The sequence below is a fragment of the Xiphophorus couchianus genome, chromosome 9, assembly GCF_001444195.1.
Source record: "Xiphophorus couchianus chromosome 9, X_couchianus-1.0, whole genome shotgun sequence".
In the NCBI taxonomy this organism is placed as follows: domain Eukaryota; kingdom Metazoa; phylum Chordata; class Actinopteri; order Cyprinodontiformes; family Poeciliidae; genus Xiphophorus; species Xiphophorus couchianus.
This window is the reverse complement of record NC_040236.1, coordinates 8,243,932-8,259,681: the sequence shown is the minus strand read 5'-3', so window position 1 is coordinate 8,259,681 and position 15,750 is coordinate 8,243,932. Positions and strand designations below refer to the sequence as shown.

The 15,750-nt window shown below is 38.4% G+C and overlaps 1 protein-coding gene across 6 annotated transcripts; it reads right to left on the bottom strand.

The window, feature by feature from the left end:
- Positions 1–276: 276 nt before the first annotated feature.
- Positions 277–15,135, bottom strand: LOC114151167 (GRAM domain-containing protein 2B). 6 transcript variants are annotated; one of them, XM_028028201.1, is made up of 13 exons: positions 14,874–15,135; positions 6,205–6,375; positions 5,265–5,328; positions 5,100–5,172; positions 4,908–5,011; positions 4,720–4,818; positions 4,442–4,513; positions 4,013–4,081; positions 3,811–3,898; positions 3,537–3,617; positions 3,312–3,411; positions 2,883–2,990; positions 277–2,396 (listed from the first exon to the last, which is right to left on the bottom strand). In XM_028028201.1, exons 1-13 carry the CDS (start codon positions 14,963–14,965, stop codon positions 2,378–2,380), a joined length of 1,140 nt encoding a protein of 379 aa, XP_027884002.1. In that variant the 5' UTR covers positions 14,966–15,135; the 3' UTR covers positions 277–2,377. The 6 variants fall into 6 exon arrangements, with proteins under 6 accessions (XP_027884002.1, XP_027884001.1, XP_027884000.1 ...); XM_028028200.1 differs by having other exon boundaries at positions 3,537–3,620; positions 6,205–6,372; positions 14,874–15,134; XM_028028199.1 differs by having other exon boundaries at positions 3,537–3,620; positions 14,874–15,132.
- Positions 15,136–15,750: the final 615 nt, after the last annotated feature.

Below are 15,750 nucleotides of genomic sequence, written 5' to 3'. Positions count from 1 at the left end.
TGCAACATTTCCAGTCTCTCTACATGTTCAAAGCAGGTAAAAACAGCACAAAAGCCTTGCACCTGTATCTGTACCATGTTTTTTTGGGGGTTTTTTTAAAGTGTCTAATTGACAAAATGGTATAAAGTTGCAGTAATGAGTACCGTACATCTAAAATATCAAGTCCTAGGTTGAATGCGATGTTTACATTTCTTTTCACAAATTTACCCGTTTCCCCCAACATTGTTCAGGGACAATGTTCACACACTTTCAACATTAAAACACGTATACACCAAATTTTACTTCCAAATATTTATTTTTAACAGTACAAAGCAATCTCACAGAGACTACTTTAAATTACACATAATGCAAATAAATATATAGAGAGAGCCAAAGTAGAATTAAGGACATTAACATTTGGTACAAAATTATTTACAACACTCTGAATAGTGCAAAAATCACACAAAAACCACCCCAGAGTCTTGAAATGGATAATTTGAGGACAGTGGTTGTGCATACTGCCCCCTGGTGAGGGAATACAATAACTGACAGTAATGGATATGGCATGACAACAACAAAACAAGAACATCTGCTGAACATTTAGAGGACTCTCCATGAGGATGCAGCAAACGTTGAAGAGTTCACCGCTCCTACAAAGAAAGAGGCTCCAAAAGAATGGTGATGTTAAAATGTGGTACTGATAATGATTTAAGTAAAAAACAAGAAATTTGAGAAAGGAAAGACAAACATTATGAGTTGAACGCCAGATTTCTCAGTTAAAAATCAAGTGAGATCAATTTATTATTAAAGGGTTACTGAAGAGCTGAAGACGTGCAAACTGTGAAACCCATTATGAGCACTACATAATGAAATGTCGAGCTGTAGCGACTAAAACCACATGGCAGGAAGAGCCCCACCAACCCTGAGTGAAATCAATTTAAAATAATTCTTAGCACCATCAAACATCGCAGAACGCCAGCTTTGCCATTTCAGTCCAACCAAGGTGTCTGAGGGTTGCGACAGGCACAATGTATGTTTGTCGTTTTTAAAGTGCGCTTGCTTACTTATCCGCTCCTCTCACTTCTTACTTTTCCGTTATTGGACTGTTTTTTTCCCCCCCACAAACACAATTCTTCACTTAAAAACTTCACACAAACATAAGTTACATTTTTCCCATGCATATTAATTTGTTGAAATTTCCTTTCTGGACCACATTTCTTTTGCATTTGAAAACTCGGACCTTACAGTGTTATGTGGTTATTATGCGTCCCTCTGGTGACCAGAGGAAGAATGCAAATACAGTAATCAGTCAAGTGTCAATAACTGCAGACACATGCATTAGAAATACATTACTGGCTATTGGTCTTCAAGAAGCACGTCGCTTAGAACAAAAAGCTAGTTTTGCATGAAGAGGCTACAACAATTAAACGTCTGAACCAGAGATTTGAATCTGCTCTCCAAGACCAAAATCTACGCCTTTTGGACAACTTCTTCGTGTCCCCTTGTGCTGAGTATTTGTGCATTGAAGATGCATTCATCCAGTACTTATTTTACTGGAAGGAAAATAAGTTCTGAGCATTGATCATTAAACATATTTAAATCATGTCAAAAACGAAGAAAGTAAAACTGCAATCACGGCAGATTGAGAGAAAGGATAGGACCATCAGGAAATTATTATGCCTCTGTGGGCTGATCTGCGTTAAAGATTTTTCTAAAAGAAAAAAAAAAGAATCATCATTTCAACCCACAGCCAATGAGAAAGAACAATTTAAAGTACCCAAAAACTTGCTGAATGTAGAAACAAACAGGACTGAATTTACAGCTGATGAAAGAGATAGAAAAGTTTTCTCTGTGCACTCATGCAAAAGATGTGCATTTTGTGCATCTTTGGCTATGCATAGCACTACGTCTCCAGTGTTGAAGTGCAGCAAAAAGCACTACAGCAGGCTAATGCTGATCAGTATAGCCCTATTCAGATTGCATGCTCAGAGAGAACAGGGCAATGAGTGACAGATTCACACATGTTGAAAAGTTTCTGAAAGCAAAGTGCCATCTGACTTGGCTAGTGTGGCACTTTGCTGAGTTTGAGCCATTGTGGCTTTGGTTTTTAAACAACTGGAACACTGCAACCAGGCAGCGCGAGTATTTATTTGGCTTGGCTCTGTGAAATGAGGCTGCAACACGCCCGTTTATTTACTGCACTTGGAGGAAGAAGAGCTGTTCAAGTTAGCGACTCTGAAATTGCACGAGGTTGCTGCTCTTCCTATACGTAACAGCGCCGGCCATGTTGGGAGCAGAGTCTGAGTACGTTAAAGTTGGCCCTTCAGGTTCAGCTGCAGAGAGGCTGAAGTCATCTTCCAATCACAAGTCCGCCCGTCTCTCCTCCCGTCGCTGAGGATTATGTGTTTTTGTTATACCTGTCAAGACAAAAAGAGACAGTTAAAGACAGAAAACAAATGACAAACTTCTCAAAGAATCTGTTGAGTTATGAACTATTTATAGTAAACAGAATAAAAACTTTTACTATTGTTTTATGATGCATTTCCTACTTCCTTGTTTGTAGGGCGTGTTCATTTAGTTGTGAATTTGGCACTTAATCATGGATTTACGATATCTGAAAACTGATTATAAGACTTTGCATTGTTGAGACAATAGGGTAAAAACCACAAACTTGTGTAAAAGAAAAAAAAAAGAAACTAACAAAAACAGAAACTCCCCACTAGGTGGCAGTATTACATCTAATATAGAAATGTACCTAGAGGAATGTGATGACTTGAGAATTTTTGTTGTTGAGAATTTCGCTTTAGTATCCAAGTGTTTGTGTGGCATTATTGTTTAAACTGGATATCAGTTACTTGCTTCTCACACTGAAATAAAGACGGAGATGAAAAGAGACATCCTACCCGCTCTGTAAGGTGAACTCTGGCAGAGCACCGAGGGACGTAAGCTGTTCTTCTAGAGCCACGATACGGAGACCGATGTAACCCGAAGACAGCAGCAGCAGTACCACCCTGCAACACACACACACACACACACACACACAGATTTACACTAGTTCTTCAATGTTTAGACCCACTAACATCAATAAACAAGTAATGACCTAAGCTGTTTTAAAGACTACATAAACATTATTTCCATAAACGTCACAGGATGAGGCGACAGGTTTTTCTATTTAAATTATTTGAGATAATCAGGTTTATCAGCACGAGACAACGGATAGTCTCATGCTTTCCTTTGTGGAACACAACTTCAGCACCAGTAGATAAGAGATTAGCAAACAGGAAAATAGGACGGGGTGGGGAGACATTCTAAAGAAGAAAGGTGTCACTTACAAAATCAAGTAAATAAAGAGAAGCGTGTTGAGGGTGCTGAACTCTCTCTGAACCAGCAGAGACTTGGCTTTTTCAGTTACATTCCACATCCACGATCCACCTAAAAATACAAGTCAACAGCTTAAATATTACAGCTCACTTTAACTTTCTAATTCTGGTTTTTCCTATGCTCATTACTGAACTTGCTTTTTTTTTTGAATACTTGTGACACCTTGTGTCTATTACCTGACTCAGAGAGCTCCTCTGAGGATGAGCTGTCAGTCTGCTGACTGCTGAAACCTGAACCGTTTCCATGAGGCACTGCTTCTACTGGAAAGACAGATAAGAGATGGAATTGCTGTTAAAACTACTAGCAGACCTTGAACTTTGCACGTCTAGAACATGATAACTGTAGCACAGCAAGTTTTGTTTATAATGAACTCTAATTTAGGGAACAAAAGACTTGAACTACTTTAATAATACTTAATATAGTCATAATGTGTTAAGTCAAACATCCTACCTCGGTGAGCTCTCTGTAGAGGCTGGTTCTGTAAGGACTGAGTTTCAGAACCATCCAAGCTGTCATCCAAGCTGGACTGGCTGGAGTTCTGCACATAAAGAACCAGGACTTCAGAAACAAGTGGCATTGCACATTAAAGAGCACTTATTTTAAAGATTCTAGTGTCAGACTTAACAAACCAAACTGATTAGAGTTTTCTTACCACGTGTTTGATTTTATCAAAGCTGTTTTCGCCTGAGGAAAAGAGAGGGCTACTGTTGGTGCTGCCATCCTGTAAAGGAAGTTGCAGAGATGACTTGAAATGATTCCCAGAAACTATGAGCCTCCAACATTTTATGAAAAGTAAACAAAGACAGCTCAAACAGTAAAGCTGACACCTGCTTTAGTTTGTAACACTGTACTTTTATAAAACCCCTTTCCCGACATTTAGACTTTGTAACAAGAGAAAGTCCAATACATTGCCACACTTTCACCATAACAGTGAAGCACTTCAAAGTGTTTCTCAATAGCCTGACACAATTTGACTGTAATGCCATCAGTCTTTCTAGAGTGACCCTAACCGTGGTTCCACATTTCACTCCCTGCTGCTGCAATTCTGGGTTTCTTTTCTAGTTTGACCCGAGTCACTCACCTCTATCTGAGGGCAGACGGAGCGAAGTAGCTGGTAACACGATTCCCTGTTCCTCAGTGACACAAAGACGTACTAAACAATAAGAAAAACACAAAGGAGGGAGGATTATTAGCCGCTGGCTTGATGGTAAAAATCCAATAGTGAAACACACCCTGTTGACTTAACTTTTAAAGCAATATTAATGTTGCTAGACAACATCTCATTTCATTCCAAACATGATAAACTCCATTTGCATCATGAATGCTACAATTGCAGAGAGTTAAAGATGTTAGACGGACCTTCTCTCCTTCTGAGGTACGAAGAGACAAGGCGTTGGGTACCAGCAGAGCTGTTTTCTGTTTCTTCACCGTGTGGATGGAGGAAACCGGAATGACAACCTGCAAGAAAAACAATAAAACCCAAGACGTCAGTCAAGTCAAACATTGCTTTTAACAGAGCGACATGCCGGGCTGGCATAGAGGTCTACCTTAGTGTCCTTCAGCAGAACAGAGGAATAGAAACAGGCGTGGGTGTCTGTGATGTAGAGGCGACCATGATATGGCACTTCTCTCTGCAGAGCACAGATGTATGCTGGGAGGAAAAGTGGAGAACAGTTTTTCAGTTTTACACATTTATTTGTTTTCATTTGATGTTTTCTTATCATTTTCCCTGTACCTACCATGTATCAAGTCTTCTCCCTCAGGAATGTCTGGAAACAACTTGTGGAATGTTTTGTTGTGCTTTGTGAAACTCTGAAAATGAGAAAAGATTCGTCTTTGACATTTTAAGCATAGAATGCATTTTCTTTCCAACAGGAAGATGGAGTACATCAACATGGACTTACACTTTGCGTGCCGGTGCCTTCTGTTCTCTCGAAGCCTTTGTTGTCACCATCAAATGTCTCCGATCTGAAGAGAAGGGAGAAGAAAAAAAAATCTGTTTGAGAGATGATGTTAAGATAATAAATGCAAAACATAACTTTCATCCCAATGAACCAGGGATTAGTTGTTGCTGCACACTGCTGGTCAACTGTCTGAAGGAAAAGTTCCTATGCTTTCTCTTTGCATACAAGGCAAATTGAGCAGTTGAGAATGTTCTGGTTGCAAAAATAAATCAGTGTGTGGAAACTAAAGAAGTGGAGGATTAGTTATCAATCTAACCAAAGGTTAGGTCAACTCTCTAGCATGCCAGCTGCAGTCTTCTAACTAAAATAGGTACTTGGTGATACTTTAGCACAGATGAGAATCAAAGCAAAAAAAAAAAAAAAAAAACGATATAAAAAAAGTTACTCTGAAGTCTAGTGTGCAAAGATGTAAATAAGTGTTACAAATGGCATCATTTTTACTGCAATAATTATCTTAATTTTAAATAAAATTGTTTAGATCATATTTTACATTTTGTTTGTAAATATTGTATTTTTACTCAAGGTCAGTTTAATCCGGGCCGCGTCTGCTTGAGACGGCTGTGCAGTCACGCGTGTTGCACGACTGAACAGCAGCTGAGAGTCAGCTCATGTCTTGTGACGCATGGTATGAGTAGCGGAACAGCTCCTCTTATAATCAGGATGGAAAAGTTACTTATTGGTTGTCAAATTAAGAAGAATTTAACGGCTTTAAAATATTAAAATCAGATTTATGCCTCCAAGAATCAACTTAAAGCACTTTTATAAGTGAAATTAAGGTGATTTGTTCATATACAATAGCAGACACTTTCATAAAATAGTCATTAAAAATATATTTTTTAAGAGTTTCTATAAATGCAGTGGGTTTCTTGATCAATCCTACCTGACGGCGATGTGTCTGCTGAGGGTTTTGTGCTGCTGCTGGAGCTCGAGCTGAGCAGTTTCTAAACTCAAGGCTTTCTTCGCCTCAGTCTTCTTGATGGCGCCATTGCTCTGGCTGTTCCGGCTTTTCTTGGCTTTGGCTGGCAGCCCGCCACTCTCCACTGGATAGCTGCTGGATATGGGAAAAAGCACAGATCAGTATATACATGTATATACTGCACATATCTTCATAGAAATAAGAAGAGCACAGAAGTGTCTATGGGAGAGTTACTGTGAGGACAGGCATGCCACAGCATGATAACTTGCATGTTCACAACCCTGCGACGCACAAGTCGGAACACGGGTCTAATATCATTACGCCCTTTTGCAAAGAAGAAAATATTTTCTTTTTTATTATTATTTAAAATGAAAACCACCACCTAAAAATTTAAGCCACAAACACCAACATTTTTTTTCCCTTTTTCAACAACCACGTCAGTCTCATAACCAACTCTGGTCTGATTTTGCTTTACAGTCAACAAGCTTATTAAGCCCATCCACCTCACTCTCAACACAGGGGAGCCATAACTCCTGTTTGACAGATGACAGAATTATCTTTACGATGAGATGGAAATGGTCATCCTTTCTCTTAATGAAATATTTTATAGACACACATTGAGTCAGCGCTCAAACGGACCTACTGGCTGCTTTCCAAGCTGTAAAGTTGGAAAAACTTGAAGTGAAAAAAAAGTGCTATAAAAGCAAGGCTGCCGGATTTACAAAAGTCAATAAATTTTTTAAGGCCATGGCCTGTCCTTGACCAGGAACCCACAAAGTAGAAATACAGCACGACTATGTGGTCAGCTGACTGACAATGTATTGAATTTATAAAACTGCCTTTAAGCTACGATGAAAGTAAAACCATAACATTATCAAAATAAAAATATATAAAAGGAAGAATTTATGACAAAGATGGAAACAAGAGAAAATGTAAGTTCAATGCTACAAAATCCGACTTACCTGCTAACTTTCAATCGCTTTGATGAACGGAAACTCATATACCTACCAACAGTAGGCATTTCCTGTTCTTCCAGATGGTTAGAAAAGAAACCTCTCCTACCAACTGTTAACGCCAGCAAATGTAAGCTAAACTATAAGATGAAAAGACAGATTTTAAGCCCTTTGTGTAACAAAGTTACAAAACCAATTATCTCCTACGCCACGTCCTGCCAGAAACCCCTACAGCTGTGTTGTGCTAGTTCAAAGGCAGCCACTTTGTGTTGAGGGTGGTGTGACACTCCGTAGCTGGCCGACGTCAAACCCAGACACTCCCCCAAAGCTAAAGGAAGCGTGAAAAACACCAGCCAATAAACAGAACCCAAAGTGCCGTCTCCCCTCCCTTTCTTACACAAGGACATGCAATGAATGCAGAGAAGGCATTGACATATGAGAGGTTTAGAGAAACCCACCTACAGGCACATTTCCTACCTCAAGTAGTCTCTTGCTCTAAGCAGGATGAGAACTATCTCTGTAAACGAGCAAGTGAACTACTCAAAGACTTTAAAGACAAAAGAGATGAATTATCCTCATCTTATCAGTGAATCCAAATTCAAATATGTTCCTTCAACCGACTGTAGCTAAAATCTTGTTAAATAAGCCTGATCAACTACTAAAAGTTGCATTTATTTATTTTTAACATTAAAAATGTAACAGTAAAAACATTTTCCACCAGTTTCAATAGCCACAATCCTGCTTGACGACTCTTGTGCCTCTGTCACTTAAATAATAATAATCATTAAAAAAAAAACGGAAACAAATTCAGTGCTCAAAATATTGTAAGGCATTCAGTGAAACTTGTTTCACAGGTCTTAAATGGAAAATATGTCACAAAGCATGAGGAAGGAGGCTCATGTCACTTTTGCTAAAGCTCTATCCAGTAAACTAGTTGTGAGAAACAATCAAATGAGCTTTAAAGAATATTTCAGATGCTTCTGGCTACATCTCATTTCCAAACAGCCACTGTGAGCAATCCTCCCCTTTCCCCTTCAGTGTCAGTAAGCTACTGTCAGTCAAGTTCCAACAAAAACAACACACTAAATAATTAAGTAATCAGTGTTTAACTGTTAGCTAGTTGTATGAGATTGAATATTATCACCTGACCCATTTCTGTTAAACAGAGGAGCTTGAAGCACAGAAGCTCTTGGACTGTACTCCAATAAGCTGTGTAATAATTTTCTCTTTGTCATAACTAACATATGTTTCTTGATTCAAGTAAATAACGTGCCTTTTTCCAAGATGCTCTATAATTGTGGGTTAATGTGTCAAAGTCATGTGTTGGTGTTACAATTTCTAATGGCATTTTTCATCTCTAGAGTTCAATATTAAAACTCCTTGAATAAAAAACTAGTAAAAAACAATATAGTTAAGCTTGCTACATTATACACCGCATAATAATAATGAAACCACCTTCTTTGAGAGCGTATGGACAAATATTCAAGCAATCAAATTTTACATATTTAAAGATCGTTTCTGATTTCAGTTTTTCTTCAAGGGATTCTAATTTTGACACATTCACTTCCAACTAAAAAAAAAAGTACTTTAAGTTTATTCTGCTGGTTTATGAGGCCAAAGAGTGGAAATGAGGAGAGTTATTAATTTTTATACATTTAATAAAAAGGAAAAATAATAATAATGATTTCAAAATGTTTAACCTGTTGATCAGAGACGATCAAAGTGAAACGGATTCTAATTTCTTGCTGGTTGACTGGAGCGTCGCTAAATGTGTGTGTTTAACAACTGCATGAATGTGACTTTAATTCCAAACAGTAAGGAGCTGGTACACCAAACCATATATTTACGGCGAACGTTAAAATCTACAAACGCCGAGTAATTGATTTTGAAGCCAGATACTGCTAGCTGCTACAATGAGAATGTAAAAACCACATCCTGCAACATTCAGCTACTTCACAATGTGTTACATGATTTTGTGCTCTACATTTATAAATATAAAGTTTGATATAAAGATTATCAATCTATGACAACTAATGAGGTTTTAATAAATGCTGCTTCTGTCACTTTGATGAACTCAAAGAAATGTGGGGAAAGAATTAAAGTTACCCAATCAGAAAATGTTTGTACATTTTGTAACAAGGAAGAAGTTACAGAAGCTATTCATAACTTGGTTGTGTGTCAGCAATCAAAAAAAAACAACCCAAAAAAACACATATGTGGTAGTCAGAAGCATGAAACAACTCATGTTATCCATAAGGCTGGTGTCACTTAATTACCACTTTACATTTACAAAGCAGGAAGAGACCAGACCCATAGGGGGCGAGTCTGCTTCCTGCTGGGAAATTACCCTTTGACCTACTTCCCTAAAGTACTAATTCCGCTGCCTAATTTAAAAAAATACATTAACAATCCAGACTTGTTTTATTTCCACTTCAAAATAATAAAAAAGTACTGATAAAAAAAAGCTGAAAATTACAATTGAGATAGAACTGCATATATACAAAAAGTACAATTTATCTTGTGTTGAACACAAAATCCTGACATCATGTTGTGTTCTCAGATTATCACTAAAAGAACACATTAGTTGGGTTCATTTATCTGCATTTATTCTGGTAACATCTTAGGAAACAAAACAAGGCTACAACAGATAGTTAATATTATTATTCACCAGAGCTTATCTACAAAACAAGATTATTAAAGTAAAAACAAAAAAAGACAGAAAGAAAAGAAAAACAGTCTTCTGTTCCCTTCAATGTTCTCAGACATCAAAAAGCCCTCAAGACATGTCAGCTGTTCATTCTGATAGCTGCAAATGTTAGTCATAGACCAATAAGTATAAGGGTTTGACTTACCCACTTAAATCTCCAGGACAGTTAGAATCATCCAAAGTGCTTTGTTCACTTAGCAAATCTTTTCTTTTCTCCATACCTAAATTTCCACCTTTACTTCCACGATCGTAAAAGTCTGCTGCCTCGTTCGGCCTCAAGCAACTCAATGACAGTATCCCAGCACCTCTGTAGCTATATCCTCGATATCTATCTCAAAGGAGAGTAAAGGTCTGGTTTATTGCGACCTTTGAAAGGAAGTGGAAACTAAGCATGAAGATAAAGGAAAAGACGTCAGAACAACACCTTAATAAAAAGAGAATTATTCTGTTTCAAACCTCAAAAATACACTCTCAGCCACGGTCTTTGTCGAATTAAGCCATGTTGTCGTGGAAACGCTCAGTGTGAGAGAGTTGGTGGAAATGTGGGGGTTGAAAGCAACATTGCAGGGTTGTCTTCAGGTTGGAATACTAAACTACACGATTCAATACCCTTTGCTCATTAGCAACATGATGGGGGCCCAGCTGCGGCAAGGGCAATATGCACAACAATAGCTAACTTAGTCACAGTTCTATTAGTGAATAGGGCCATGGAGAACTATTAGAGGCCATAGAGCACAAGGGCCTTAAGTTTAACAAAAAAAGGAAAAACTCCAAAGAATAACACCCATGTCCAGGAAATGCAGTTAACTGCATCATCTCAATATATAAAAATTAGCTCCTCTTTTACGGCTTTTTTCCATGAATGTGACATAATCAAAAGTCTTAAGATAGTGTAACTGCACTCGTCACATCAGTCTACTTTAGTCATCATATATCAATTACTTCACTCATCCTGTCTCAACATTACGTGCCACATTTCTAGTGCAAACATGTGACAATCACCTACAGGATTAGCACCATCAAAGTCAGAAATAGATTTGAACACAATAAAAACATTGTCAGAAATGCTCCTGATCATATTCCTGAGGCCTTTCAAAGCATGCACCATCTGTTCAACATACAAAGATTGCAACACCAGTCTAGGGTTACATGCCATCTATTTAAACAAATGAAAAAAGGACAATGTTTTATCTTTTAATCATCCTATATAAAGGCCTCAATAGATGAAACATTATGCATTCGTGCAATCTGAAAGGCATTCAAAAGTAAACAAATGTTAAATGAGGGATCAGTTGTCCTGAGAGGGTAAATATGTGCGTCAATGTTGGACAAAGGGTCATGCTTAAATTTTCCTGAAGAGCCCAACAGTGGGCTATGACGACAGACTGCATCACTTCCTTCTCTTGGTAAATTAGACTGCATAGAACAGTGTATACCAATAAAACATGTTTGCAATGTGGGCTCGTACTGCTTATTCAAACACTTTTAAAGTATTTGCCAGTTATTAAAAGACAATCCAGCCCCTAAAGGTTTTTACAACATGATTAGAAATTCACATCTCTCACTAATTTATACAGCAGAGAAAATTCAAGTGATCAGGAGGAATCCCTGAGGTATGGAGATCTGTTGCTTTAATTCTCTGTCCCGAGTTGAGACAGATGATCCCAGATGCCCTCCCACAGACACCAGCCTCGTCAGCTGGTTTGCCACGCTAGCACCCTGAAGACATTTCCCCCCGCCTCCAAGTAGAGAGCTCTCCCATGACCAATACCGCTGCTGTAACAACACGGGTCTCAGGTTCACGTCTGAGCATAAATAGCAGACTTGACACCCATGAAATGTTTAAAAATAAACAGAAACCAAGTGTGACAGCACCATTTTGTGGGCAGCTGAGGACAATTCTTTTTAAAATGATTAATTTCCCTTCATGTAGCAAGAATCTGCTTAGTCACAGCATGCATATTATCATTCTGACCCAATTATAAGGCCTCTGTCGCTTTTTTTTTTTTTTTTGGAGGGGCGCAGGGGTTACAAAAACACAGAAATTTGTTTATTCCATAGACTCAACATTTGGCCAATTCCCTAAAAACTAAATACTTCAAAGCAAACAAAGAAATGTAACACAAACTAAAATATTTTTCTGGTTGTGACTAAGACAAGATATATATATATATATAATTAAATAAAAATAAGAGGTAATCAGGTAAAGTAAGCATGCATGAGCTCCAGCACAGTACTCATTAAGGGCAAGGAAAGGATCCAGTTTTCATTGCCACATTCAGCAGCAGCCTCCCAAGTGTAACAGGGATTGTTTATGTGTGTGTTGCTGAATAAGTGTAGCTGTGTGTTTTAGAGTTGGAAGTCACGTGGACTAGAGCCAGAAATGAGTCCCTGTACTTCCTCCATGAAAACTGGGTCCAGAAACAGAGAGTGTCTTTCTTTATGGTGACTGTACTGTCAGCCGTACGAACAGGGAAAATGCACAGTAACATAGTAAGAAGGGTTGGAAAAAACTCACAAGGCTATTGATTGTTTCTAATCTTTGAATGCAGAGGGTTTATTTTCAGTTTTGAAGTCAAAAATAAAAGCTTCAAAATGAGCCACCACTAAATTAAGTCAAATACTGATTAAAACACGCTAAATTCATTATACTGCCTGCTGAATGATAGCAAAATGATTCATCTGTAAATCCTAGAGGGCATACATAAAGCAGTAGCAATATCAGCTGAATGAGTATAACAGCTCCTTTCTGTTGATTAAATAACTTTACTTTTATGATATAATCATAACTTTTAAAAACTAAAAGCTATTAGACTCAGTTACTTCTGTTGGTGTAGAAAAAAATAGACATTGTTCTAATGGTTTTACTGGAAGAAAAGATGAATTACTCTCTGGCTCTTTGAAACATAACCACAACAATGAGATATGAGATATTTCAGGAAGTCTATGAGGATTAAAAAAAAAAAAAAACCTCAATTGAAACTGATGCCAAGGTATTGAAATGTTTTTCCAACGAAACACCCAAATCTCCTTCTTCAAATTTCACATACTTGACTTTATTCTGACACCCCTCTCCTTTTACCTTTGTCCCTCCCACTAAGAATGAGAGCAGAGGAGTTGAGCGTAGAGTAGGTAAACAAACTGACTTCCCTGCTTATTCTTAAGCTTGTGTCTACTAAATATAATTTGTAGCATTGTCTGACCACCTCCATATTGCGATACTATAGGATTTTGCATGTGTTTTAGTGACAGTGGATAAAATTCTCACGCAGGCTCAGAAGGTGAAGCAGCTAAGGAGAACATTGCCGGTTTCCTGGCTGTGCGACAAGAGCGTTGGAGCAGCCAGTCATTAACGGCAGTCAGAAAGGCTACCCAGAACTTCAACCGTGAACAGTTCGGTACTCTGCAACTGGTTATTAAGTGATAAACAGTTCTACAGTTGTGGTTTTCATTTTTGACATAGATTTACCCTCTCTGCCTGGCACATATATGATTAAGACCCACAGAGACTTTGCAGCCCACAGCTCCGCCGTGTGTCCTGGGAGCATCTTCCTGGAGCCTGCAAAGCTGCCACACCCAGTCTATTCCAGAATTCTGCAATTGCATGCATTGCAGCTGTGCCCGCTCCCTTTGCTATTACCAGGGCAATTCATAATTTTCTGACAGTGTGCTGTGCAGGTCTGCATACAAAGCATCTTAGAAAGAGCCAGCTAGCCAATGTGCACAATTAAAGCTTCCTTTGTATTCACTTCCATCAAGTACTGTGCATTTTACAAAACAACCCTGCTGTGTGTGTGCGTGCGTGTGTATATAAAGAAATAGATAGCATGGAATGTTTTATGGCATCCGTGTGCCATAAAAACCTTTTATAGCACAGGAATGCATGTTTTGTTCACACGGACTATCAACCACCATGCCACACTACACACGCAGCACATTACTGATAACTAGCAGGCCACTTCTGATTGGAAGGGGCTGTCAGACACCTCCAAATGGCTATCTATGGGGCAGAATGTCAGCGGAATAACTCATATGACATGGGGGGAGCATTTATATAACATAGTGTACCACCTGTGCTTTACTCATGTGGGCTAAAAATAGATTTTCTACGAAAATACAAACTGTCTCATTTGATATGCAACTGTTGATTGAGGGCAGGGAGAAGGCACACAATCCCCCTCCTATAGGGAGACTTTTAGAAGGAGGTTGTTTAGTAAATGTTAGGTTGTGTAAATCCACCTGTGCAGGGCTAGACACTTGTTAAGCCATAATCAGCAATGATGGGAAAACAAATGATGACGATAATCTGGCCCACACAGGCAGGCTTCTGATGTCATGGTTTCTGAGCAGCAGGTAAAGGCGAGATTAGTAACCTACCAAATCTGGACCAGCTTTTGTTTATGCACATTTTCCAACTGCAATGATGCTTATTTAAACTGACCAGATTACACAGGTACTCCTGTGGATAAAAATAACACAATAACAAAGCCAATCTGGGTCAGCCACTGTTGTGTTTGTGAACTATCGTGAAAAAGGGAAGTCGAATGGTGATCAACCATGACAGTTACTTCTAGAATATTATCGTGTATACTTTCAAATAAATATTAGATGGAGATAGGGAAATCTGACAACAGTAACCAAAACTTAAAAACTAATAAATAAAACCATCTTTTATTTGACTTTACCCGATAATGACGAGGCAGGTTATCTCAAGTTTATTTAAATACCACCACATCCTCAGCCAGGCGGATGGCTAGCATGCTAGCAGTTTGTGCCACTTAGTAAGGCGTCCGTTTCTGTCGTAAAATAGATTTAATGGGCCTCAATACAAGTGCACATTACATTGGACACCAGAGTCAAACTATTAATATTCACTATTGCCAGCAAATAACCGTTAAACAACGGCATCCAATAGCCAGGGTGATGCTCACCCGGCAGATAGCGGATCAGCTAGCAACATTCATTCCGCTTACCTCTCCTTCATGAAGTGCTTTAGTCTGACAATGGCCTTCTCGTCGATCTTCCTGAGGAAGGTTTTCAATCTATCTCTCTTGTTTTCAAGCATTCTTCCCTCAGCCAGTGGTGGTGGTCCGTCGGTTCGCGTAGAAACGACTCTCCACGCCAAACTCCACCGATCTTGTTTGGTTTCTGCTTTTTTTTTTCAACCCCCACCACCTCCTCACTTCATCCACGGCTGATTAGGATAATGACCTTAAATCGGACCAAGTCAGAAGACCAATCAGAAGCGGTGAAGCCAGAGGAAAAAAAGGTCATGTCAGACCAGTCATCCAATCAGAATGAAGAGGCTGGATTCTCACAGACCGCCCATTGCCTTATATGGTAATGCTGGGCTGTCCACGTCTAACTGTCTAGAGATGCAGAAAAAAAAAGAGCATCCGGACTTGATATTATTACAGGTGAGGTAGCTTCATTCAGTATATTTTAAGAAAAAAATAGACAACAAAGAGATTGTGTTAATCCTGTTTAAAATATCATATCATCACAATATACCCTGGCAAAGAACTGTAGTCTCGGGTGGGGCACTGCAATCTGGTACTTACTACTCATTACATCTACAGTATATCAATACTTGTTAAACTTTAATATAATTTTTCAAATTTCTTCTATGAATATAAATAATATAACAACTATTATTATTATTGTTATTATTATTAGTATTGTTATTATTATTATTATTAGTAGTAGTAGCAGTAGTAGTAGAAATAGTTGTAGTGGTAGTAGTAGTAGTATTGAATCCAACTTATTTTTCTATTTCTTTCATTATTATTATTTTATTTCATGTTTTTACTAGTCAGTTGATATTTGACATTTGGCTGTCAGTTGAATTAA

Bases quoted from the DNA above. Each gene is read 5' to 3' on its own strand.
- LOC114151167 (XM_028028199.1), bottom strand. From the start codon at position 14,965: ATGCTTGAAAACAAGAGAGATAGATTGAAAACCTTCCTCAGGAAGATC. The intron at 4,082-4,441 runs GTGAGTGACTCG...CTTCCTTTACAG, and splicing joins CCGTCTGCCCTCAGATAGAG to GATGGCAGCACCAACAGTAG. The intron at 3,621-3,810 runs GTAGGATGTTTG...CTGTCTTTCCAG, and splicing joins TCTACAGAGAGCTCACCGAG to TAGAAGCAGTGCCTCATGGA.